General features: G+C 40.9%; 1 protein-coding gene across 1 annotated transcript in view; it reads left to right on the top strand.

Moving 5' to 3' along the window:
• Nucleotides 1-26217, top strand: part of LOC140562303 (Fc receptor-like protein 5) — a 47659-nt gene extending 21442 nt beyond the window's left edge. Inside the window, exons 6-18 of the mRNA XM_072687832.1 lie at nucleotides 7005-7274; nucleotides 9561-9833; nucleotides 10495-10791; nucleotides 12751-13020; nucleotides 18201-18479; nucleotides 18862-19134; nucleotides 19306-19587; nucleotides 19727-20005; nucleotides 20193-20441; nucleotides 22441-22710; nucleotides 24356-24634; nucleotides 25375-25473; nucleotides 25680-26217. Of these exons, the coding sequence (XP_072543933.1) occupies nucleotides 7005-7274; nucleotides 9561-9833; nucleotides 10495-10791; nucleotides 12751-13020; nucleotides 18201-18479; nucleotides 18862-19134; nucleotides 19306-19587; nucleotides 19727-20005; nucleotides 20193-20441; nucleotides 22441-22710; nucleotides 24356-24634; nucleotides 25375-25473; nucleotides 25680-25738 (3179 nt within the window). The 3' untranslated portion in view covers nucleotides 25739-26217. The remainder of the gene's footprint in view (nucleotides 1-7004; nucleotides 7275-9560; nucleotides 9834-10494; nucleotides 10792-12750; nucleotides 13021-18200; nucleotides 18480-18861; nucleotides 19135-19305; nucleotides 19588-19726; nucleotides 20006-20192; nucleotides 20442-22440; nucleotides 22711-24355; nucleotides 24635-25374; nucleotides 25474-25679) is intronic.
• The last annotated feature ends 260 nt before the right edge of the window (nucleotides 26218-26477 follow it).

The raw sequence follows: 26477 nt of genomic DNA, 5'->3' as shown, positions 1-26477 counted from the left end.
AGCTGTTAGCATGACGTGTTGTGCTGGTTTTGATGGACCGCAGTCTTCTACCCGAGGGGAGTGTCTGGAAGAAGAGGTGTCCAGGATGTGAGGGGTCAGATGTAATTTTGACAGCCCGCTTCCTCACCCTGCTGGTTTAGATCTGCTAAAGTGATGGCAGGTTACATCCAATGATCCTCTCTGCTGTCCTGATGATGCGCTGGAGTTTGGTTCTTTCTTGTGAGGTGGAGGAACCAAACCAGATAGTTATGGAGGCTGTGAGAATGGACTCGATGATCGCTGTGTAGAACTGGATCATCAGGGTCTGTGGCAGGTTGAATTTCTTGAGCTGTCTCAAGAAGAACATTCGTTGTTGAGCTTTCTTGATGATGGAGATGGTGTTTTTCTCCCATTTCAAGTCTCTGGAGATGGTGGTGCCCAGCAACTTAAGTGACTCTACCATGGATACTGCAGTGTTGTTGATGTGGAGGGGGGAAGGGGGTGTGGATTGCGTCGGAAGTCCACCACCATCTCTACAGTCTTTTCTGTGTTTAGCAGCAGGTGGTTGTTGCTGCACCAGGACACCAGCTGCTCAATTTCCTTTCTGTAAGCAGACTCATCACCGTTGGCTATGAGGCCCACCAGAGTGGAGTCATCTGCAAATTTCAGGATCTTTACAGCTGGATCTTTGGAGACACAGTCATTAGTGTAGAGGCTGAAGAGAAGGGGTGAAAGAACACAACCCTGAGGGACTCCAGTACTGAGTGTCCGGAGGTCTGAAGTGTGCTTCCCCAGCCGCACCTGCTGTCTCCTGTCTGTCAGAAAATCCACGATCCACCGACACATGGAGTCTGGCACTGCCAGCTGGGAGTTTGGCCTGAAGAAGCTGTTGCACAACAGTGTTAAAGGCCGAGCTAAAGTCCACAAACAAAACCCTAGCATAGTTTCCCTGGCTGTCGAGATGTTGCAGGATAAAGTGCAGGGTCAGGTTGACCACATCGTCGACAGACCTGTTTGCTCGGTACGCAAACTGCAAGGGGTCCAGCAGGGGGTCTGTGATGGACTTCAGGTGGGCTAGGATCAGGCGTTCAAAGACCTTCATAACTACAGAGGTCAGGGCGACAGGCCTGTAGTCATTCAGTCCGGTGAATGGTGGATTTCTTGGGAACTGGAATGATGGTGGAGGTTTTGAAGCAGGCTGGAACAGAGCAGAGTTCCAGTGATCTGTTAAAAATGGCTGTAAACACTGGAGCTATTTGGTCACAGCAGTGTTTTAGGGTGGATGGAGAGACTGAGTCGGGCCCGGGGGCTTTCCTCACCTTCTGTCTGCTGAAGAGCCTGTGAACATCCTGCAGGTTGATGCAGAGATGAGCAGGAGGCAGAGGTGAGAGGTTGGGGTGGAGGGTGGAGGTGGAGGGGGGTGATGGGGGGAGACAGTCTGATAGTCTTTTGTGAGTTCAAATCTGCAGTAGAACTCATTCAGGTCGTTGGTGAGGTGTCGGTCGTTTAGGAGGAGGGGGGGCTTTCTCACCTTGTGACCAGTGAGAAGCTGAAGGCCTTTCCAGGCTGAAGATGGGTCGTTAGCAGTGATGTGTCTGTTCAGCTGCTCTGAGTACTTGCTCTTCGCAGCTCTAATCCCTTTCTCCAGTCTGTATTTGGCCTCCTTAAAGACAGTTCTATCTCCACTCCTGAACGCTTCCTCCTTTTCCCTCCGAAGCTGTTTGAGTTCTGCAGTAAACCAGGGTTTGTTGTTACTGTATCTCACCTGTGATTTAGTTGAGATACAGCTGTCTTCACAGAAACTGATGTATGACGTCACAGTGTCTGTGTATTCGTCCAGTCCGTCTGTCGCCTCCTCAAGCACAGCCCAGTCTGTGGATTCGAAGCAGCCCTGCAGCTTCTCAATGTCTCCACTGGTCCACCTCTTCAGTGTTGTGATGACCGGCTTGTTGGGTTTGAGTTTCTGCCGGTAGGTTGGAATGAGGTGAACGAGGCTGTGATCGGATGCCGATAGGCATTCTTGATACAGGTGTGGCACTTGTCCAGTGTGTTACCTTCTCGTGTTGGACACGTGATGTGTTGTCTGTATTTGGGCATCTCCTTCGTGAGGTTCGCACTGTTAAAATCCCCCAGAATGATGAGGAGTGAGTCCGGGAACTCCATCTCCACCTTCGTGATCTGTTCCGCCAGCTGTTTCAGCGCGTCGCTCGTGCACGCGCTTGGCGCAATGTAGGTGCCGGCTAGGATGAACGAGCTGAACTCTCTGGGCGAGTAGAACGGCCTACAGGTTATGAACAGAGATTCCAGATGAGGGGAGCAGGATTTTAACAGTACCGTAGTGTCTCTACACCAGCGCTCGTTGATGTAGAAGCAGATTCCTCCTCCTCTGCTCTTGCCGCTGCGCTCCACGTCTCTGTCCGCTCTGTGCAGCTGGAAGCCCGGGAGGTGCAGCGCGCTGTCCGGGGTCAGCTCGGACAGCCAGGTCTCCGTGAAGCAGAGCCCAGAAGCAGCGGAGAAGTCCTTGTTGGTTTGGTTGAGCAGAAGTAGTTCCTCAGTTTTGTTGCTGAGAGATCGGAGGTTGGAGAGGAATAATGACGGTATCATTTCAATCATTTATTCATTACAATCATTTATTCTCTACATTTATTTCCTTTACACAGAGACACCAACACCTACAGTAACCATCACACCTAATCCAGCGTTCAGAGGAGAGACTGTCACTCTCAGCTGTGACCTACAGGGAGGAGGAGTCAAGCAGTGGACATACGACTGGTATAAGGATCCCCCAGTTTCTCCATCCAGCTCATCACAGGAGTATGTAATCAGCTCTGTTACACACGCTCACAGTGGTAAATACACCTGCAGTGGAACAGTCACAGGAACCTCACGCTACTCACACACCAGTGCTCCTGTTAGACTGACTGTATCAGGTGAGTGTGATCATCTCTCCAGTCTTCATTAACCTCTCTATCACATCAGATAAGATCAGATCAGGTGTTGGAGACGAAGAACAATATAGCGTTGTGATGTTTTACCAGAGGACTCTTATTGGTACAGTGTGACATGCTTCATAAGGTGGAGGACTGAACCATGGGGGTCTCATTAGTTTCTCACACTGGTGTATAAAATAATAAAACCCACACTACACCACCTCTGAATTAGACAGGGAGGAAACACTCCATCAGACATATACACAAGTGTACGTCCAGTATAACACACATGAACCTGCAGAGCGGGCTCTAGACTATTAGAGGTTCTAGACAGCTTCATACTTTGAAGAACAAAATGTTAGTGTTTTCTGATGTGTGAATAAAATGTGTAGCAGTAAAGAAAATAAGAATAGTGAACTATCTGGTAGTGTGAGCTTTAGTTCTGTAGGTAAACTGGAAGTGTGTGAAATGATGAGTCTGCAACTGAGATAAAGCACTGAATCACATAAACTATAAGATACCAATAATCTCTAATAGTTTCTGCATCCAAAGAGCAAATATTCAACATTTCTCAGTTTTCTGTGAAACTTGCAGTCTGAGTGAACCCGGACAAAAATCAGGAGGAATAATAATAAGCAGAGAGCTCAGTTCCTGCAGAACCTGGGAATGATTGCAGCTCAATAGTGGTGTTGCTTGGTGGCTGCTAAGGTGTTGCTGTGGTTTAGCTGTTGGTTGCCAAGTCATTGCTAGTTTGTTGCTATGGTATATGTTTGGTCCAATTGCTCATCCATTTTGATTGGCTAATTATGGTGGCTGAGAAGAGCAAAACAAATTTACAAAAAAAAAAGAAACACCTCTTTCACCAGCCCAACACACTTTTACAAACGACCAAATCAGATGGAAAGGGTATGTACATTACACCGGAAATGCTGCTGACCTGTCAGTCAAACTGCTTTGTAGGGAAGAAGTAAGAGGAGTTGGGAGGGTCATTTCAAACAATGTTTTGACCATTTTGTGAGAGTCATTTTAGTCAGTTGGCACTCTTTTAATTATGTGTTTGAAAAGGTTTCAAATTACCCTCCTAACTTCATTCACTTCCCCCCGAAGCACCAAACCAGACTGACAGAAAGAAAAGCAAGAGACAGAGCAAAAGAGACCAAACAGGACAAAAGCGTGACGGATTAGGAGAACTAGTATAGTCCACTAGTTGAGGCAGCAAATCTAAAACATCACAGAGAAGGTAATGAAATGAGAGATGAGGACAGTCAGGGATGTGCAGATGAAAATGCAGGTCATTAATATAGTTCTCTTAGAGACATGAGAGAAACACACTCTTATTAAGTCAGTAAGTGTACTGTGATTAGAAGAGTCTACACTGTAATGTGTAATTCCATCACTATAACACACTGTACTTTACACCACATTACCCAACACTGACTATGAGTGTTCCTCTCTCCTCTCCTCTCTTCTCACAGCTTTACCCAAACCTACACTGACTGTAGAACCAGACAGTACTGTGTTCACTGGAGAGTCAGTCACTCTGAAGTGTGAGATACAGTCTTACAGTGACTGGACATATCAGTGGTATAAAGGCAGCAGTAGAACTGCAGTCTCTCAGTCTCAGCTAAACACCTATACCATCAGTTCAGCAGCAGATCAGGATCAGTACTGGTGTAGAGGAGAGAGAGATTACAGACCCACATCATCTCAGTACAGTAATAAAGTCACTCTGACAGTAAAAGGTAAGTTTACTGCTTTTATATTTTGGGGGGAGGAAAATGTGTTATGTAAGATTAGTAGAACAGAAACTAGGAGCTGAAAAATCATGATAAATTAGAAGTATATAAGTAAAAATCAAAGAATTATTAAAGCAAATGCAATCTAACTTACCTGCAGTGAGTACGACACCCACAAAGTGCAGTTTCATCTGTGATGTGGTCGGTCTATCGGTCATTATCACAGGGGACATTTTACCTGAAATGTGCTTCATACCATTATGGCAAAAAGTGTTGGCATCCCTGTTTTGTTCTACACACGTTAATTTCTTTTAGTTTATTGGAACAACACAACAAAGTACAAGAAAACTGGCAAATTTGACCTAATTTCACACAAAACTCCAAAAATGTGCTGGACAAAATTATTGACACCTTCAACTTAATATTTAATTTCATGCAACAAGATGTGTGTATAAGATGCAAAAAAACTGTGATGTCATTCTTTCTCAGGTTCACAATTTCGTTTTTGGTTTATGAAAACACTGTTCTGAGAGTGAAAACTGGTGAGATGCACATTCAGTCACAGACCACAGCAATGAAAAAGTGCAGGTCTCGTGTGGGTAAACAGTCATCAGAGCATCCATTATGTTATGTTTAAACATTGGCCTCAAATCTTGTGAAACACCTGTTTCTCAAATGAATAATGTTGATAAAACTATTGTATTTTTTTTACCTTAGAAAATGTAAAGTGAAAAATATGCAAATCAATAGTCACACAGCCACACACACTGATACAGCACTCTCTTTTTTATTCTCTCTGTGTTCTCTCATCCATACACACATGCATGCCAGAAGAACCCATTTATTCTCCTCCTACTTTTTACGTTCCACTCTCAGTTATGGATTCAGTTGCAGAAAACTAAAGAATGCCATGTAATTACTACATACTGCAGATCCTGTAGAAACTGCAAGTGTGGTTGTGGCTAAGCATTGTAGCTGTGATATAGTTGCTGGTTGCTAAGGTGTTGCTAGGTCAAGGTAGAGCCATGTTGACAAACTTTTCTCTCAAATGTAGAGTGACAAAACTTTTGCTTATAAGATGTTTCAGGCAAAAACTCATTTCATTTCTTTGACTAATAGAGCTGTGTCCACAAACTTTTGTCTAAAATGTAGTGAGCCAAACCTGTACAAAAGCTGCTTCATGCACAGACAATGCTGGAGAGTAATGGAGAGAAGAGGTGCAGCACGTTTTCTCTCAGCTGGTGTTTGGGAGAGATGCCCACAGTGACCTCAGTGTGACCTTTTAATCCTATGGGGGAAAATGTACCCTACTTTTGCATAAACCATGCAATGTTCTGGTTCATTAGGGTTAAAACATAAAACTACACTAATCGTTCAATGATTGTGTCGAAATTGGTGTTTGTATCCTGTAAAATGTAACCTGTAGAGAAGTTTTGGATAAAAGTTTACAGACAAATTTCAGTACATTCCTATGGGACTGTTTTGGCCACATTGTTTAGTTTACTGACTGTATGAATACTATTGCACTTATCCAAAAGCAAGTGTGAGTGTAGCTTAGTAGTGGTGTGAAGTTAATAAAGAGACACAGGGGGACACACAGGCATGCCCCATTGATAGGATGTTGATGTTGAGAGAATTAAATACCTCTAAATCTGCGCAGCTGTTAATGATCATTAATTCATGAACATTTACTCATTTATCATCACTAATAAAAAAACAGCTTTACTAGCCTATATGACCAAACCACCTCCTTTCACTTCAGCTCATGTGCCAGATTCCATGTGACAAGCAAAATACATAATATAAAATATTTCATTGTCCTGCAGATATATGTAAACATAATAAGCATGAACACATAAATAAAGTACACTGACAATGGACACTGGTCAGTCCTCCTGGTGTGTCTGAGAGGCTGTTGTGTGTGTGTGTGTTGGAAAGCAGTAGAAACAGCTCAGAAACAGCTGAACCTCCAAATAGAGTAAAAGCTAAATCTTCCAGAGCTGTTCCTGAATCAGAACTCAGTCTGACTGTTTAGGTGAGGTGGTTGAGTTACTGTGTGTACTCACTCTGCACTCATCACTTTCACAGTTGAAGACCTGCAGTAAACTGTAGCAGGTCATTCATGCTCAGAAAGGACAGAGGAGGACAGTCAGGGACGTGCAGATGAAAATGCAGGTCATTAATATTGTTCTCTTAGAGACGTGAGAGAAACACACTCTTATTAAGTCAGTAAGTGTACTGTGATTAGAAGAGTCTACACAGTAATGTGTAATTCCATCACTATAACACACTGTACTTTACACCACATTACCCAACACTGACTATGAGCGTTCCTCTCTCCTCTCCTCTCTTCTCACAGCTTTACCCAGAGCTACACTGACTGTAGAACCTAAATGGATATCCATGTTCACTGGAGAGTCAGTCACTCTGAAGTGTGAGATACAGTCTTACAGTGACTGGACATATCAGTGGTATAAAGGCAGCAGTAGAACTGCAGTCTCTCAGTCTCAGCTAAACACCTATACCATCAGTTCAGCAGCAGATCAGGATCAGTACTGGTGTAGAGGAGAGAGAGCTGGCAGACCCACATCATCTCAGGGCAGTAATAAAGTCACTCTGACAGTAAAAGGTAAGTTTACTGCTTTTATATTTTGGGGAGAGGAAAATGTGTTATGTAAGATTAGTAGAACAGAAACTAGGAGCTGAAAAATGATAAATTAACACCTGTTGTTCAAACCATTGGCAAAACACACTACCCTCACTGTTCCACTGTCAATTTCTCATCTCTACGATGAAATGATTACAATATATTATTATAAAGAAAAGCGTCAGTCAGTCTGAAGTGTGTCTACACCCACCAGTTTACCACTATCATAGCAACACTGGTCTTACCAATATGTCACCTAGTTACGTCATCTCTGATCCCACCCAAAGCTACACTGACTGTAGAAGCAGTGCTGTCTTCACCAGTGAATCAGTAAAGTGTGTGAACACCCATCACTGTAACACTAGCCTAGCAACTCTGCTGTCAGCAACATGTCTCTAAGTTAGCTTAGCAATGTGCATCTGGAAAGATCCCACAGGCTCTGAACTAGAGGTCTTCACAGGCATGATAGTGAAGCCAGAGCCAGAACTACACTCGTTTTACAACAAATCAAAGTAGATCAGTAAGCAAATACTATCATCTATAATCAGATCTAGTAACACTACTGTAAATATAGTGATCGTACAGTGGAACTTCACTCCATTCATTTAAATGAGAGTTGATGGGTAATTGCTAAAAACTATAGAAATGGACTCATGAAATACTGCCATCTGGTGGTGAACTCAAATTAACCCATCTGCGGTAGCTTGTAGACTCAACTCACCACACTAAAAGTTGGAGTTATACCACATACAGGAGTAAAAATAAAAGAATTATTAAAGCAAATGCAATCTAACGTACCTGCAGTGAGTACGACACCCACAAAGTGTAGTTTCATCTGTGATGTGGTCGGCCTATCGGTCATTATCACAGTCATTATCACATTTTGTATTATGTTATATTTTAATGTTGGCCTTAAATCTGATTTCTCACATTAATAAAATGTTAATAAAATTATGAAATATATTTTTATATCTTAAAAATGTGAAGTGACAAATATGCAATCAATAGTCACACATCCACACACACTGATACAGCACTCTCTTCTTCATTCTCTCAGTGTTCTCTCACCCACACATACATGTATACCAGAAGGACACAATGAGCATCAATAGTTTCTAGAATTTCATCCAACCAAACCCTTTTTTCTTCATCCTACTTTCACCTTTTACATTTAAGGCGTTTAGCAGACGCTCTTATCCACAAAAGTGCTTTGCTATTTACTCAAGAAAAACCTCAGCTAGTTAGAATAGACTAATAGTTCAAGGATACCTCTAAGCTTTAGACATTACTAAGCACAAGTCAATAAGGTGACCACTCTGCTATTCACCCAAGTACTCTCTGAAGAGGAGGGTTTTCAGTCTGGGTTTGAAGACAGTGAGCGTTGGACTCTGCTGTCCGGACACCTAGGGGAAGCTCGTTCCACCACTTTGGTGCAGGACAGAAAAAAGTCTGGATGCTTGTCTTCCGTGGATTTTGAGGAATGGTGGGTCGAGCCGAGCTGTATTTGAAGCTGGAAGGGCTCTAGGTGGGGATCAGCTTTTGACCATTGCCATCAAGTATGGAGGGGCTGGTCCAGTCTTGGCTTTGTAGGCCAGCGTCAGGGTTTTGAATCAGCAGCTACAGGAAGCCAGTGGAGAGACATGGCTGAATTTAGGGACATTGAAAACGACCTGTGCCGCTGCATTCTGGATGAGTTGCAGGGGTCTGATGGTGTGCAGAGGGAGACCAGCCAGAAGAGAGTTGCAGTAGTCAAGTCTGGAAGTGACGAGAGACTGAACAAGCACCTGGGCCTCTCCAGAGAGGAAGGGTTGAATTCTCCGGATGTTGTACAGCAGAAATCTGCATGACCGAGTTACGTTACTTTGCGTTTGCCTTTTACTCTCAGTTATGGATGTAATGTAATAACTAGAGACTGCAGATCCTGGAGAAACTGCAAGTGTGATTGCAGCTTAGCATCGATGTTGTGATATAGTTGCTGGTTGCTAAGGTGTTGCTAGTTCAAGGTAGAGCTGTGTCCACAATATTTTGGCTAAAATGTAGAGAGAGAAAAAGGTTGCCAAGATGACAAGATGGTTTGTACAAAAGCTGCTTCATGCACAGACAATGCTAGAGAGACGGGTGCTGCACACATTCGCTCAGCTGGTGTGTGGGACAGATGCCAACAGTGACCTCAGTGACTACAGTTTAAATCATTCTTTATAATCCACACAGCCATGAAAATACCTTCATTACAATCATTTATTCTCTATATTAATTTCCTTCACACAGTGAGACCAACACCCAGGCTGACCATCACACATAATTCAGCGTTCAGTGGAGAGACGGTCACTCTCAGATGTGAACTACATGGAGGAGGAGTCAAGCAGTGGACATACAGCTGGTATAAGGGTAATTCCCCAGCTTCTCCATCCAGCTCATCACAGGATCATGTAATCAGCTCTGTTACAGACTCTCACAGTGGTGACTACACCTGCAGAGGAACAGTGACAGGAACCTCACGCTACTCACACACCAGTGCTCCTGTTACACTGACTGTATCAGGTGAGTGTGATCATCTCTCCAGTCTTCATTAACCTCTCTATCACATCAGATAAGATCAGATCAGGTGTTGGAGACGAAGAACAATATAGCGTAATAATCTCTAATAGTTTCTGCATCCAAAGAGCAAATATTCAACATTTCTCAGTTTTCTGTGAAACTTGCAGTCTGAGTGAACCCGGACAAAAATCAGGAGGAATAATAATAAGCAGAGAGCTCAGTTCCTGCAGAACCCGGGAGTGATTGCAGCTCAGCAGTGGTGTTGCTTGGGGGCTGCTAAGGTGTTGCTGTGGTTTAGCTGTTGGTTGTCAAGTCATTGCTAGGTGGTTGCTATGGTATATGGTTGGCCATTTTACAAAAACATTTTGAGAGAGAGAGAGAGAGAGAGAGAGAGAGAGAGAGAGAGAGACTTAGCTTAGCTTAGCTGAGAGACTGATTAGCTGATGTTCACACACTGAGGATACAGTACTGTAGTCCTCGCTCTCTCATCAGCCCACATACACAGCAGGAATTGTCCAGGTTCTCCTGATGACTAGTCCATCCCTGAGTGCAGCTGAATATTAGAGCAAGGGGTCTTAGATCAGAACTCTCCAGAGTGGTAGATCTGCAGGAGCAGGATTGAGCAGCTCTGTGTTTAAAATGTGTTTCTCTTCTCTTCTCACAGATTTACCAACTGCTACACTGACCACACATCCAACCAGTCCTCTGTTCACTGGAGAGTCAGTCACTCTGACGTGTAAGATTAGTAATTATGATGAATGGACATATCAGTGGGAGAAGCATTATTATCAGCATCAGTGGTTTGTAGTGTCTCAGTCTGTGTATCACACTGTAAACGGCAACACTCTCCTCATCAGAGGATATTATGTGGGTAAAGGAGGTCAGTACCGGTGTAGAGGAAAACGACATGACCGACCGGGATCATCACAGTACAGTAACTCTGTTACACTCACTGTTACAGGTGAGCATAAATCAACTTCTACTAAATACGTCTGTATAAACACCCACATCACACACTTTTTAAACTGGTGTCACTCAGTATTACATTGCATGCACTATTTTCTCCCTCATCTCTGATCCCACCCAAAGCTACACTGACTGTAGAAGCAGTGCTGTCTTCACCAGTGAATCAGTAAAGTGTGTGAACACCCATTACTGTAACACTAGCCTAGCAACTCTGCTGTCAGCAACATGTCTCTAAGTTAGCTTAACAATGTGCATCTGGAAAGATCCCACAGGCTCTGAACTAGAGGTCTTCACAGGCATGATAGTGAAGCCAGACTAGAACTACACTCATTTTACAACAAATCAAAGTAGATCAGTAAGCAAATACTATCATCTATAATCAGATCTAGTAACACTACTGTAAATATAGTGATCGTACAGTGGAACTTCACCCCATTCATTTAAAGGAGATTTTATACAAACAATAGAAATGGACTCATGAAATACTGCCATCTGGTGGTGAACTCAAATTAACCCATCTGCGCTAGCTTGTAGACTCAACTCACCACACTAAAAGTTGGAGTTATACCACATACAGGAGTAAAAATAAAATAATTATTAAAGCAAATGCAATCTAACGTACCTGCAGTGAGTACGACACCCACAAAGTGTATCGTATCGGTCATTATCACAGGGGACATTTTACCAGAAATTTGCTTCATACTATCATGGCCAAAAGTGTTGGCATCCCTGTTTTGTTATACACACGTTAATTTCCTTAGTTTTTATTGTTACAACAAAGTAAAAGAAAACAGGAAAACTTGACTTCACACAAAACTCCAAAAATGTGCCGGACAAAATTATTGGCACCCTCAACTTAATAGTTAATTTCATGCAATAAGATGCGTGTATAAGATGCAAAAAACTGTGATGTCATTCTTTCTCAGGTTCACAATTTAGTTTTTGGTTTATGAAAACACTGAAAAGATACATCCTAAGATATGGACTGTCTGCCAAATTTGAGCTGTAGCTTCTCATAGTTTGGTTCTGATAAAAACTGTAAAACAAAACACTACTAATACCAGGTGTAAATTATTACTCACATAAACTGATTAAAAACTGTATCAGTCAGTAGCTCAGGTGGGGCAGTAAGGAGCTGAACTTTGTGTCTGTTCTGAGAGTGAAAACTGGTGAGATACACATTCAGTCACAGACCACAGCAATGAAAAAGTGCAGGTCTTGTGTGGGTAAACCGTCATCAGAGCATCCATTATGTTATGTTTAAACATTGGCCTCAAATCTGATTTCTCAAATTAATAAAATGTTAATAAAACTATTAATTATTTTTTTATCTTAAAAATATGAAGTGAAAAATATGCAAATCAATAGTCACACATCCACACACACTGATACAGCACTCTCTTCTTCATTCTCTCTGTATTCTCTCATCCACACATACATGTATACCAGAAGAACACACAATGAGCATCAACAGTTTCTAGAATTTCATCCAACCAAACCCTTGTTTCTTTCTCCTACTTTCACCTTTTACTCTCAGTTATGGATGTAATGTAATAACTAGAGACTGCAGATCCTGCAGAAACTGCAAGTGTGATTGCGGCTTAGCATCGATGATGTGATATAGGTGCTGGTTGCTAAGGTCAGCAATGGTGTTGCTAGGTGGTTGCTAATAACTTCAGATCTGCAAAGGCATGAAAGTAAAGCCTGAACCTGATCGGTACTCAGAGTCAAATGAGCAGTACCTGATCAGGCTCGACTGTTACTGTATTTATTTATAAAGTAAATTAATATGATGAGTTTCAGACTTTTTCTAGAGTCAGACATCATCTGTGCTCCTAACAGACAGAAGTGTGGAGGTGTGTTTTGTTGACTACTGTTTAAATCATTCTTTATAATCCACACAGACATGAAAACACCAAATCATTTATTCTCTACATTTATTTCCTTTACACAGTGAGACCAACGCCTGCAGTAACCATCACACCTAATCCAGCATTCAGTGGAGAGACTGTCACTCTCAGATGTGACCTACAGGGAGGAGGACAGATAGAGATGCCATACATCTGGAAAAAGAATGATTCCCCAGTTTCATCCAGCTCATCACAGGATCATGTAATCAGCTCTGTTACAGACTCTCACAGTGGTGACTACACCTGCAGCGGAACAGTGAAAGGAACCTCACGCTACTCAGAGACCAGTCCTGCTGTTAGACTGACTGTATCAGGTGAGTGTGATCATCTCTCCAGTCTTCATTAATCTCACTATCACTTCACTACAGAGGAGATCAGATCTGCAGGTGTATGCACACACAGTATGGATCAGCAGTACAGTCATGTAAAAAAGTTTGGACACCCCATGAAATTCTTTTTTTGATAATTTAATATTTCAATCTAAAATGTAAACATGTTACATGATATTTGATCATTATGTAAATGATATCAAGAAATGGAGGTAACATAATTACACCAATAAAACTGAAGATTTGTTCTTGTTTGGGAGCTCTCCAGTCCCTACTGCAGAAAAGCCACCCCAAACCATGACATTTCCACCTCAATGCTTTACAGTAAGTTATAGAGAAGCCTACTGTCAACAAATGGCGTGTTTGCATTTTTTTTGTTAACAGTAATATTACAACATATATAAAATGTTGCTTCAATACCTGAGACACACTGTCTGATGTTTATTAATAATAAACAGGATATTCTCTTCTCAGGATAAATGGCAAAAATGGTTAAACTGAGCATCCATCGTTACTAGAATTTAATCTCTGCACAGCCTGTTTTTGGCTTTTCACTGCCTTTGCCGTTAACTTTCAGTTAATGCATTCAGTTGAAAACATTAAGAATGTAAATCAGGGACTAGATATGATTAGGAGAACAGGCTGAGCAAACTGGAGGTAACTGCAGAAAAACTAACTGACTTATTCAATAAGAAAATCAAACACCACTGAAACCTGGAGCTTCACTCAGTGATTTCTAAGTGATTAGTCTTGGCCAGCAACATCAGCTCCATCTGTCTAAGTTTGATGATCTGCAAATATAACTCAGAGAGCAATGGGGGGTCAAATCCTGTAGAGTTTGGCGGCTCAGTGGTTACAGCACTGAGCTACTGATGTAGTGTAGGAGTTAATCAGTATGTAAGATAAATTAAGATGATATTTTAGGTTTATATGATACAAGAATTCAAACTAAAATATTCTATATTTTTATGTGGAAAACTGTCTGTTACTCATTACTAAATACTTCCCTCAGACTGTAATGGGATTACTTTACTGAAACTTTCTTGGGAAAGTAAAGTTACAGTAAAAAGTGAAATCACAGTAAAATCATTTAAAACACATCCCACTCTCCCTGCTTTACTCTGAACACACAGCAGCTCTGCAGATTCAATGATGAAGGACTGATGCTGATTGAACATGTTGACTCTCTCCAGTAGAAACAGCTCAGAAACAGCTAAAGCTCCAAATAAACTCCTTTAGAGTAAAAGCTAAATCTTCCAGAGCTGTTCCTGAATCAGATCTCAGTCTGACTGTTTAGGTGAGGTGGTGGAGTTACTGTGTGCACTCACTCTGCACTCGTCACTTTCACAGTTGAAGACCTGCAGTAAACTGTAGCAGGTCATTCATGCTCAGAAAGGACAGTGGAGGACAGTCAGGGACGTGCAGATGAAAATGCAGGTCATTAATATAGTTCTCTTAGAGACGTGAGAGAAACACACTCTTATTAAGTCAGTAAGTGTACTGTGATTAGAAGAGTCTACACTGTAATGTGTAATTCCATCACTATAACACACTGTACTTTACACCACATTACCCAACACTGACTATGAGTGTTCCTCTCTCCTCTCCTCTCTTCTCACAGCTTTACCCAAACCTACACTGACTGTAGAACCAGACAGTACTGTGTTCACTAGAGAGTCAGTCACTCTGAAGTGTGAGATTAGTAATTATGATGGATGGAGATATCAGTGGGAGAAGCAGAATAATCAGCAGGGATGGTCTGCAGTGTTTCTGTAATGTGGTGCTCACTTACAGTGGGGTTTGAGTCTTTCAATCTTAGAGCAGGTAAAATGGAAATGAAAAACAAAGCCTCTCGGGACTTGAACCCAGGCCGCCGCGTCGCGAGACTGACGCTCTGCCACTTCACCAAAGCGGCAGTTATGAAAGCGGTCGACAAAAGAAACTTTAAAAGGATGGGTTTAATAAACAAACGAAGGACGCCAGGGGAGAACTGGCTACCTCTAACTCTAGAGGGAAAAACAACTGAGGGCAAAAGGATCTCCCAAAAGAAACCAGAAAACTGAGAAGTTACAGGGAAGACAGACACTCCTGCCTTCCTCTGTAAAACTAGTGTTTTACTAGACAGACACTAGACAGACACTCCTGTCTTCCTCTGTAACACGAGTGTATGAGTGCTACGCGCACACACACACACAGACACACACACCAGGGAAGACAGACACTCCTGCCTTCCTCTGGTACACGAGTGTATGAGTGCTACACGCACACACATACACACACAGACACACACACTGCACAGACACCGGGAGACAGACTCGGGAGAGACACACGAAGGGGAGTGACACACACTCAGTCTTCACCTCGAGACTACACAGGCACACAGATACACACACCACCAGAATCAAAAGATCCAGCAGTGGGGCAACTGGATCTGTGTGCCTATATAGCCTACTGCCCAGGTGTAGGGAATTGGGCTCAATCACTAGCTGGGGTGACTCGGGGCCTCCCCCTGGTGGCAGGAGGAGGCCTTGCCCTAGAGCCACCCCTTACAGTTTCAGTCTGTGTATCACACTATAAACAGAGACACTGTCATCATCAGAGGAGATGCTGTGGTTAATGGAGATCAGTACCGGTGTAGAGGAGAACGACATGACCGACCAAATTCATCACAGTACAGTAACTCTGTTATACTCACTGTAAAAGGTGAGCACATAATTCAGCTTCAGCTAAATGACTCCATACGAATACCAGTATCATACACTTTATAAACTGATCGTAGTCTATATTGAATTGATAGAATATCAATGTTCAGTGTTTACTTATTGAACTAAAGTTTATTTCTGACAAGTTTTAATGAAATGTGTCAAAAGTATTCACATTCATTACTTAGATAGAAGTGGAGATACTAGGGTTTTTAAAAAGACCTCTATAGAAGTTGAAGTAATGTAAGCATAACATAAAAGTACTGGTTTTAAAACTACTTAAAGTAGAAAAGTAAAACTAATGTAAGAAAAACAAATGAATAAAGCTTAGGCTGTGTCACAGGGGCCTATAGTGCACTACCCCAACAAAAAACATTTTTCTAAAACCCATTATATCTATAATGTTATATAACATTGTTTAGCTCACACACTGTATTTTCAGACAGATATGTTCTTACACTGCAAGTTAAAGTCCTCCTCTTCATAATCCCACAGCTTTACCCAGAGCTACACTGACTGTAGAGCCAGACAGTACTGTGTTGACTGGAGAGTCAGTCACTCTGAAGTGTGAGATACAGTCTTACAGTAACTGGAGATATCTGTGGTATAAAAGCAGCAGTAGAACTGCAGTCTCTCAGTCTCAGCTAAACACCTTCATCATCATCAGTTTAGCAGATCAGGGTCAGTACTGGTGTAGAGGAGAGAGAGATTACAGACTAGCACAGCTTTTTTAATAAATATATATTTGTATTGCTTTTCAAAAGCAAGACATTTAATAAGCAAACACATTGACGCACCACAGTGAGACTGAAAGAAGAGAAAATAAATAACTAAATAAATACAATAAAAGAGGGAGGGGAAAATATACATATATAACACAATGCACTTATTCAGTGTTAGTGTAACTGAGTAAATGAGTTACTATGTTGTTACTTGTTACATGTTGTTTAGGTTTATGTTACTCAAACAGAGGTCTTCAGAACTGAAATTCAGGGGAGGGCAACAGGTGCCACTGTCCAGCACAGTTTATAGATCTTCCTGCTGTAAGAGACTTACTAAACCTTAATCTGTTAATTGGCAGTTAACAAGTTAGTTAATTTAGGTGTGCTTGAGCAGGAATCCAGCCAAATGCTAATAGCATAATCCTGCAGTAGGCTTTATGTTCTCATGAATGGCAGCGTCCATTCATGCCAACAAAAAGCCACATAAAGCCACACTGGTGGTAAAGTTGTAACTTGCTCTTATAGCCTTTAACACCAAGGTCAGGCCATCACACCACCACATAATTACAACTGACTGCATAGGGGAAAGTAGCCTGTGGGAAGGACTACACAATGACGGTGGTGGTGGTGGGTGGGAGGCACATCCAGTATGCAAATAGATGGTGGCAAGACCTAATCGGAAAGGTGTGAATTCCACTCAGGAAGGTTGCACTGCTTAAACACAAGGTACACCCTAAAAGACAGCAAATTTGAAACAACTCAGTTCAGTCAGTCAGTAAAACTCAACCGAATAACTCAGAATATGTCAAATATGATCTTTAATAAATTGTCTGGGGGTGTATCTCAACTATTCATTTTTAAATAGTTGACACACACACAGTTGGTTTGACTTAATGACCTTAAGTAATCCCATCGTTCTGTAGTATTTAAGTTATGTTAATTAATTCAAGAAGTAGTGCAGTTATGTTTGACAGAGATGCAGCAGACAAAATCACTTTAATGTTCATTTTATTTATTTTATTAAATTCAACTTTAAACTCCACTGTTCAGTTTTACTCAGATCATCTCGTACTGCTTAAATCTAATTATCCTACCTTTTAAAGCCAGCCCACGGTTCTTTCTGTACTGTTTGTGTTCTCAACAGCAGATTGATGCACTGTATCAAATACAGCTCTACATAACCTCCTCTTCTGTAATAGCACATAGGCAGTGTCCTGATTATATCTTGTTAATCTGACATGAAGAACTGCTGAGAAAAAGGCAGACAATTCAGTGGATAAATCTTACAGAAGGATAAAAACCAAAAAAGCACAAGAAGATTAGAAAAGCTGAGCAAACAAACAGGACTTCACACCACAGCTAAAGTGCTGAGCACTTAAATACCTATGAAGGTCAGTCTCTAATGAGAATCAGCTGTGCAGCTTACTGACTAAAACTGAGATAGGAGCAACCTCCTCAGGCATGGAAATGGACTGCAAGAGTCATTTGTGTCAGAATAAAGAGATTGATATTGAGAACCAATCACATTAATGATCACAAAAAGGGAGGCATTCCAATTCATTAAAACTAGCAAAAATTAAGTTCAAAATAAATAAATCTCTAAATCTTCCTACAATAAATAAGATGACTGGGGTGACTGAAGTTTGTAACATGTTTTTTTTCGGCACACTGGTACAGAATAGTCATCCTGTTTAAGGTCCTACATGCTAATATGTTGAACTGTGTTCTTCATCTCCAACAGCAGAAACACCTAAACCTGAACTCTCATCCGGCTTTAAAGGAGCTGCACTGAGAGGAAACTCAGTGACTCTGTACTGTAAACTGGACCAGTCTGCTGGATGGAGGTTTTACTGGTCCAAACACTCACAGACCCCTGAGAATGAGACCACCACTGAAACACACTCCTACACCATCAGATCAGTTAGTGTCTCTGATGGAGGTCAGTACTGGTGCAGAGCTGGGAGAGGAAACCCAGTCTACTACACTCAGTACAGTGATGCACTCTGGGTAAACATTACTGGTAAGTAAATTACTTCCTACCAAGTCACAACTAAGCTACCTGTTTACTAAAGTTTACTAAACTGAAATATGAGAAGAGAAGATTGTATTCATTGTATTGTATAACAATTAATTTACTGCACATTGATAATAAAAAAAAATGTTTACCTTAAACTTTAAACCCAAATGATGATCATATTTCTAAATTGTTAAATTTGATATGGTTGATCAGTCAGTGGACAGAGCCAGAATGCAACCTCTGCTGTACTTCAAAACCCAGATCTACCTTCCCAAAAAATTGTCTTTCTTAAAAACATTTTATCTCAGGATGTCTGTCATTATAAGAATAGTGCTGGGAGATGTGAGGAGTTTGGTTTATTAACATTAGATCATTTTTCTTACAGACAATCTTAAAGCTTTGTTGTCCATAAAACCTGATAATCATGTGTTCAGAGGAGAGAATGTCACTCTCACATGTGACCTACACAGAGGAGGAGACACTGAGTGGACATACAGCTGGAATAAGAGCAGCCTCACTGTCCACACATCCAACACAACACAGGTGTATGAACTCAGTGTTAGAGAGTCTGACAGTGGTAAATACACCTGCAGAGGAGAGAGGAGGAGTGACTCTCAGAGATCAGAGATCAGTGAAGCTGTTACACTGACTGTATCTGGTGAGTCTGCTTACTTTATAATGTAAAAACACAAATACAAATCTGTAACAAAGTTATTAAATTTATCAAGTAACTTAATCATATCAAGTTTATTTTTCTGAGTAAATGGTTTGTTTGTCTGATTAATGTTTAAATTCTTATATTTAAAATCTTGTCCTTTATGTGTAACAGCTGAAGCCCAGGCAGTGCTGAGTGTGTCTCCACAGAGCTGGCTGACTGAAGGAGACTCAGTGACTCTAAGCTGTGAGGTCAGAGGCTCCTCTACAGGCTGGACATCCAGCTGGTACAGAGATAATAATGAGCTCCTCTCAGACAGCAGGAGAGGATCTGGAGGCTCCTACACACTCAGCCCTGCTGCTCTTCATCACACAGGAGTGTATATGTGCAGAGCAGAGAGAGGAGACCCAGCCTATCACACACAGTACAGCAATGCACAGCCTCTATGGATCACTGGTGAGGAAATACAGACCTCAAATATCAATATCAATATCAGATATCTGTTTCTATTGTGAATGAAAGACTTATTTATTTAAAAAGTGGTTTAGTCAATATTTAGCAGCATCTTACAAAACTCTGTTCTCTGGACTTTCAGCTACGTCTCCTCCAGCATCTCTGATCATCAATCCCAGCAGATCTCAACACTTCACTGCTGACTCTCTCTCACTGAGCTGTGAGGGACAGAGTAACTCTACTGGATGGAGAGTGAGACGATACACACACAGTGAGAGGGTGTCAGATTGTTCATCAGGCTGGGGATCAGTTACAGGATCTACATGCAACATCAGCTCCCTCTCCTCATCCCACACTGGAGTGTACTGGTGTGAGTCTGAATCCAAGGGGAGTCGCAATCCTGTCAACATCACAGTGCACAGTGAGTCTACAGTATTAATACCAATAATAGAGGTCAGTGTACACAGGTAGATCTATTGGAATTTACTGAATTGTTTAAAATATGTAATATTAACACATGAAGCCTAATAAAAGTATAATCACATTGCAGGTGGCGCTGATTTGGTGTCTAAACTGTGTTCTTATTGCCTGTTCCTTATTTCCTGCAGGTGGTGCTGTAATTCTGGACAGTCCTGTCCATCCTGTGACTAAGGGAGATTCTCTGACTCTACGCTGTTTATATCACCGAACAAAACCCTCAAACCTCACAGCTGATTTCTATAAAGATGGATCACTCCTCCAGACCCAGACTACAGGAGAGATGACCATCCGTACTGTCTCAAAATCAGTTGAAGGTCTCTACCACTGTAAACTCCCAGAGAAGGGAGAGTCTCCACAGAGCTGGATCTCAGTCAGAGGTGGGGTGAATGATTTTATAAATAATTGATTCATTCTGCATCACTGCATGGGCTTCAATTATGGAGCACAGTACAGGAGGGAAAACATATTCACAGTTTTGTTGTAATGTTATGTCCAGCAGTTCATCTCTTTCTCTACATAATATATTGGTATTTTTGGAGCATTTTTTTTAGCTTTGGCCAAAATTAAGCAGATATTTTTTGGGGGGCAGATCAGATCAGTCACATGGGCACATCAGTCACATTCATGCTACAACAGGTCAACTGTCATTTCTAACTTTACATCTACGAGGTGAAACAACAAGCTTGATGTCTATAACGGTGAGGACAGTATACCATGTTTATAAACTTCAGCAACACTGGTGTGTCTGATCCAGTTGTACTACTGGTCGTGGCAGTAAACAAAACACAAAGCAAGGCTTCAGAAAAACTATGAACAAAACACGAAGCAGGGCTTCAGCAAAACAACGAACAGAAACAGAACCAGGTTACTAGGGCAAACCAGAGAACAAAGACACTATACTGGACACCGAACGGGCCAGAATATTCTCCTCTTGAACAGACCATGAGACACAGTAGTACAGAGGTTGCAACAGAGCTAATTCATGGCAAAGTGTGAATGTGGTGCGTAAGCTTAAAAAGCCACAGTCCCAGGTGTTGTGTATCAGAATAACGAGGAAAGTCGACCGCTGTGCGGAATCCCTGGCTCCTTATTTGGGTCTAGGTGCGGAGTCCTGGGATTGCCCCAGGGAAGGGCCTGACACTAACACACCTGATGCAACTAATAAAGCCCTTAATTTAACACCTGATTTGTAAATGTTCGTCTGAGGAATTTAGGTAGTCATTAAAAGTGGCATTTATGTTGAAGTTGGAGAAATCATTTCCAATTTTAAAAGGTAATGGTGCACATATTTGTCACTGTACAGCGAAATGTGTCCTCCGCATTTAACCCATCTGTCTTAGTGAACACACACACACACACACACACACTAGTGAACTACGGGCAGTGAGTACACGCACACCCAGAGCGGTGGGCAGCCAACTCCAGCGCCCAGGGAGTAGAGAGGGTAAAGGGCCCAACAGTGGCAGCTTGCCAAGCCCAGGAATCGAACCCACAACCCTGTTATCGATGGCCCGGTGCTCTAACCGCTGAGCCAACACTGCCACACCACACCACTGCTAATTGGTTTTGTTTGATTGGTTTATTTCAAACAACTGAAAGTTTATAAATTATGCTAATAAACCTCATTTGCACTAGGGTTGAATAACTTTGATTACTCTATGATACTTATGATACTTTCTAGAACATGTACTAGAGCATCAAAGAAAGAAGTCCCTTGAGACCAGAGTTTTGTCATAGTATACACAGAGGCTCACATTATGCACTGACAAACCTATGCATCTGCAGAGTACCTGTAAAGCACAGTCCCCTTACAAAACAGGTCTGGTCCTTACACACCCTGCCACACACAACATCCCTGTGAAAACTGTAGTTCTAGTAAGTACTGAAGTCCTTATATTCAAGGTTTAGGCACACACATATCTTTGTACACTGGAAACCAACTATGCATGTCCTTATTTAAGACATTGTACTCACAGGACAGGTCCCCATAACAACAGAACGACAGGTAAAAGTAAACACACACACACACACAGCAGGGATTGTCCTGGTATACACGATATCTTGTATGATTACAGGTTCATCCCAGTAATAAGATGCTGAAGGAGTCTAAATCTTAACTGTAGAGATTCTAACCCTTACGTTAGGTGTTTATTAACACAGTAAATTAATAGTAATAAATAAACAGTTTAAATAAAAATGCTGAGTTTCAGACTTTTTGTTTCAGGCTAGAGTAAGACATTATCTGTGCTCCTAACAGACAGAAGAGTGGAGGTGTGTTCTGTTGACTACTGTTTAAATCATTCTTTATAATCCACACAGACATGAAAACACCTTCATTACAATCATTTATTCTCTACATTTATTTCCTTTACACAGTGAGACCAAAACCTGAGCTGACCATCACACCTAATCCAGCGTTCAGAGGAGAGACTGTCACTCTCAGATGTGTCATAGGAGGAGGAGTCAGAGAGTGGACATACAACTGGACAAAGGATAATTCTCCAGTTTCCCCACCCAGCTCAACACAGGAGTTCAGTATTAGCTCTGTTACAGACTCTCACAGTGGTGACTACACCTGCAGAGGAACAGTGACAGGAACCTCACGCTACTCAGAGACCAGTCCTGCTGTTAGACTGACTGTATCAGGTGAGTGTGATCATCTCTCCAGTCTTCATTAACCTCTCTCTCACTTCACTACAGAGGAGATCAGATCTGCAGGTAAAGGTTTACTCCACACAGCAGAATGCCACGTGTGTGCACTAATACAATAATACACACACACACACACACACACACACACACACACACACAGTGACAGAAACACACCCGGTTGCACGCACGCAGCAGCATATACACACAGTGACAGAAACACACTGTGACGCGCACACAGATACACACTCAGGCATGGACATACTTCGTATGGATCCGACATGCACAGTGCCGTGCACACACAGACAGAGGTGTGAACACACAGCAGCACACGCACAGTGGTGCGCACACAGAGTATGCATCGTACAGTGGCACTCACACTATGGATCACAGGCACACACACATATACACACCCAAACTTACTATGCATCACATTTGCATTTACTAAGAAAAATAGGTACTCTTATGTAAGTGTTGGAGAAGCCTCCTGTCAACACACAAGCTTGCCTGCATTTAGTGTGGCTTGAATAGCTGAGACACACAGGATATTTAGGATATAACAGGATAAGTGGCTAAACATGGGTAAACTGAGCATAGTTTCTAGAATTTATCTTTCCACAGCTAGTTTTTGGCTCTTCGTTGCCTTTACTGAGCTCAGACCTGTTCCTTGCCTTATCAAGAACTGGTTATGCAGACATCACTTTAAAGGTCTATAAGCTCCAATTTGCACTACTGTTTATATTTGCTCTGACCATACCCAGATGTTTTTTAATTTGCTGCATATGTCACTTTATTTTTTATGTCACTTCACGGAGCTCTGTTCATATACTTCATTCATACACTTTATAAGTGCATTGCTGCATATGACGCTTCTAATGTCAATGTCAGGGACCTCTATTTATTTATACACTAATACACTTACATTCCAACAAATTAGTATCATATCATTTCTATGCTTTGTGTTATTTAATGTTTAATGTTAATTTATTGCACCATGGATCTGAGAGTAACTCAATCCTGTGTATGCCCTGTACATATTGCAGTTTTTGACATTTTTTGTGACAATTAATCAGAAATATATTCTTAATATTTTTCTCTAAAGAATGTGTTTGTCTATATATATATATATATATTCTCTCTCTCTCTATATATATATATGTATGTGTATATATATATATATATATATATATATATATATATATATATATATATATATATATATGTATATATGTGTGTGTATATATATAGCACTAGCACAGCAACTATGATATACAATATGTCACCAAGTTAGCTTAGCAGTGTACCTCCTGGAGATGCATCAGACATCACTACTTTGAATGTTAACTTTAGAAGCTCTAATGCTCTAAAACTGAGGTGGGAGTGACCTCCTCAGGCATGCAGTGGAATTGCAAAAGTCATTTGTGTCAGAATGAAGATATTGATATTGAGATGTAAATATCACATTAATGATCACTTCAAATAGCAAAAATGACAAAACCAAGTTCAAAATAAATACATAAATCAATAAAAACACAATAAAAGACTTAAGTTAGTAATATTTGTTAGTTTTAGTGTCCAAATACTTATCCTGTTAAAGGGCCTACATGTTAATATGTTGAACTCTGTTCTTCATCTCCAACAGCAGAAACACCTAAACCTGAACTCACATCCAGCTTTAAAGGAGCTGCACTGATAGGAAACCCAGTGACTCTGTACTGTAAACTGAACCAGTCTGCTGGATGCAGGTTTTACTGGTCCAAACACACACAGACCCCTGAGAATGAGACCACCACTGAAACACACTCCTACACCATCAGATCAGTTAGTGTCTCTGATGGAGGTCAGTACTGGTGCAGAGCAGGGAGAGGAAACCCAGTCTACTACACTCAGTACAGTGATGCACTCTGGGTACATGTTACTGGTGAGTAAATGACTTTCTAGGATATTTAAGCTACCTGTTTACCAAAATACTCCCAGCTCTTAAAATGTAGGACTTCCCACACTTTCAGAACCCCATTACTCAACTGTGTTCATTGTTTTCCAAGTCAGATATTGGACTGAGGCTTTAGTGTCATGGCGTGTATGATGGAGGAGCTGACCTACTAAATGACAATGTAGACCAATGACTGCTCTGTAAATTACAGCTGTTCTTATTGGCCTGTGCATAACAGTATTTCTTCCAGGAGTGTGTTCTGTACCTGTTATTCTAAAGCAAAGTAAGCTGAGATGAGTTAGTGCCAGTCAGTTCATGGCTAGTAGGCACCTCCTTTATTGTTTATTATTTTTTATTGTCCCAACAGTTAGAGAGTGTTCCTCATGCTGTATTTCTGTTTAATACTAAGGGCCATCATGTCGTTAGTTTTAAGTATCATACTGTACATTAAAGATAAAGCTCTGTATTCCCTTAAACATTAAACTAAAATGAGTATCATATTTCGAAATTGTTAAATTTAAATATAAATCAGTGGGGTGGACAGAGCAAGGATGGAACGGCTGCTGTACTTTAGAATACAAATCTGCCTTCCTTAAAAACTGTCTTTCTTTTATCTAAGAATGTCCGTCTGTCTACCAGCAATGGAGGTGTTTGATTTTAGGTTACAATTTTATACAGTTTTGTATTTACCCCCCCCACCCCTCTCTCTCTCTGTGTCTCTACTTCAGCTTCACCCTCAGTGCTCAGCGTGCTCAGTAGTTTAATGGCAGCCTCTCCATATCTGCTGTTGACCATCATGCTGTGTGTGCATTACTACAGAGCTCATGGTAAGAAACTGTTCCTGTGGGTCAATCAAGTCGATCAAGGCCTGGACGACTTCTGTGGAAAATTTACTTGAGTAACTTTGATAGAACACAATTTGCACAATCCTCTAATGCTTACAACAAAGACCTGCATAAACCACTGAGACAGACTTTTCTGACATTTTAATCATAATATTTGATAAAATAGTAATATTACTTTGTTTTTACAGCTAAATCTGAAGAGGTGAGCAGAACAGAAGCAGTCACTGAAGGTGAATCACGTTTATGAGCATTAAGAGAATTAAGCTGTTATGAGAGGTCACTTAATCACATAGATAAACAATAATAATAATACCTAAATATAATATTAATAGTTATCATTTTTTCTAGTCATTTTGGAGTCAAAAGTCATTTCTATTGGTCCAACAGCTGTCAGATTCAAATTGTCAAAAAGTAAAAAGCAACAAAAACAGAGATACAGAGTTATTGCATGTTTATTGTACATAGTGTGTGTGTGTGTGTGTGTGTGTGTGTGTTTGTGTGCTTGTCATGTATATATGCCATTCATAATCAGTTAATATTTTGCTTATCAATATTTTAAATAATTTATATGATTTATTTTTTATATTATTTACAAAGTATTTGGTAGAAATTTCCAGCAGAGATATATGATAGTTGAACAATGTAATATATTTTTATTTTTATAGATTTGAAACTGTAATTTGTAATATTTCAGTAAACAGTGTGTAAAACTATAATTATAATTGTTGTACAATTGTACAATTTTGTTCAGTGACTAAACATGAGTGGTGTGATTTTCATCTGTTTACTTCTGTGTTCATTAAATTTGAATAATTATAAAGACACAGGTCTCACCATGTCTTTTTTTTCATATTGTCACAGTAAATATTCAGTTTCCTCTCACCGAAGAACCTGCACAGACATTAACACCATATCTTCTAACAGGGTTATTTATTTTTAGAGCTATTTTTTTTTTTGCACTGAAGGGTTAAGAAGTACATTTTAAA

The sequence above is a fragment of the Salminus brasiliensis genome, chromosome 9 (assembly GCF_030463535.1).
Source record: "Salminus brasiliensis chromosome 9, fSalBra1.hap2, whole genome shotgun sequence".
Lineage (NCBI taxonomy): Eukaryota > Metazoa > Chordata > Actinopteri > Characiformes > Bryconidae > Salminus > Salminus brasiliensis.
This window is presented reverse-complemented; position numbering and strand designations above follow the sequence as displayed.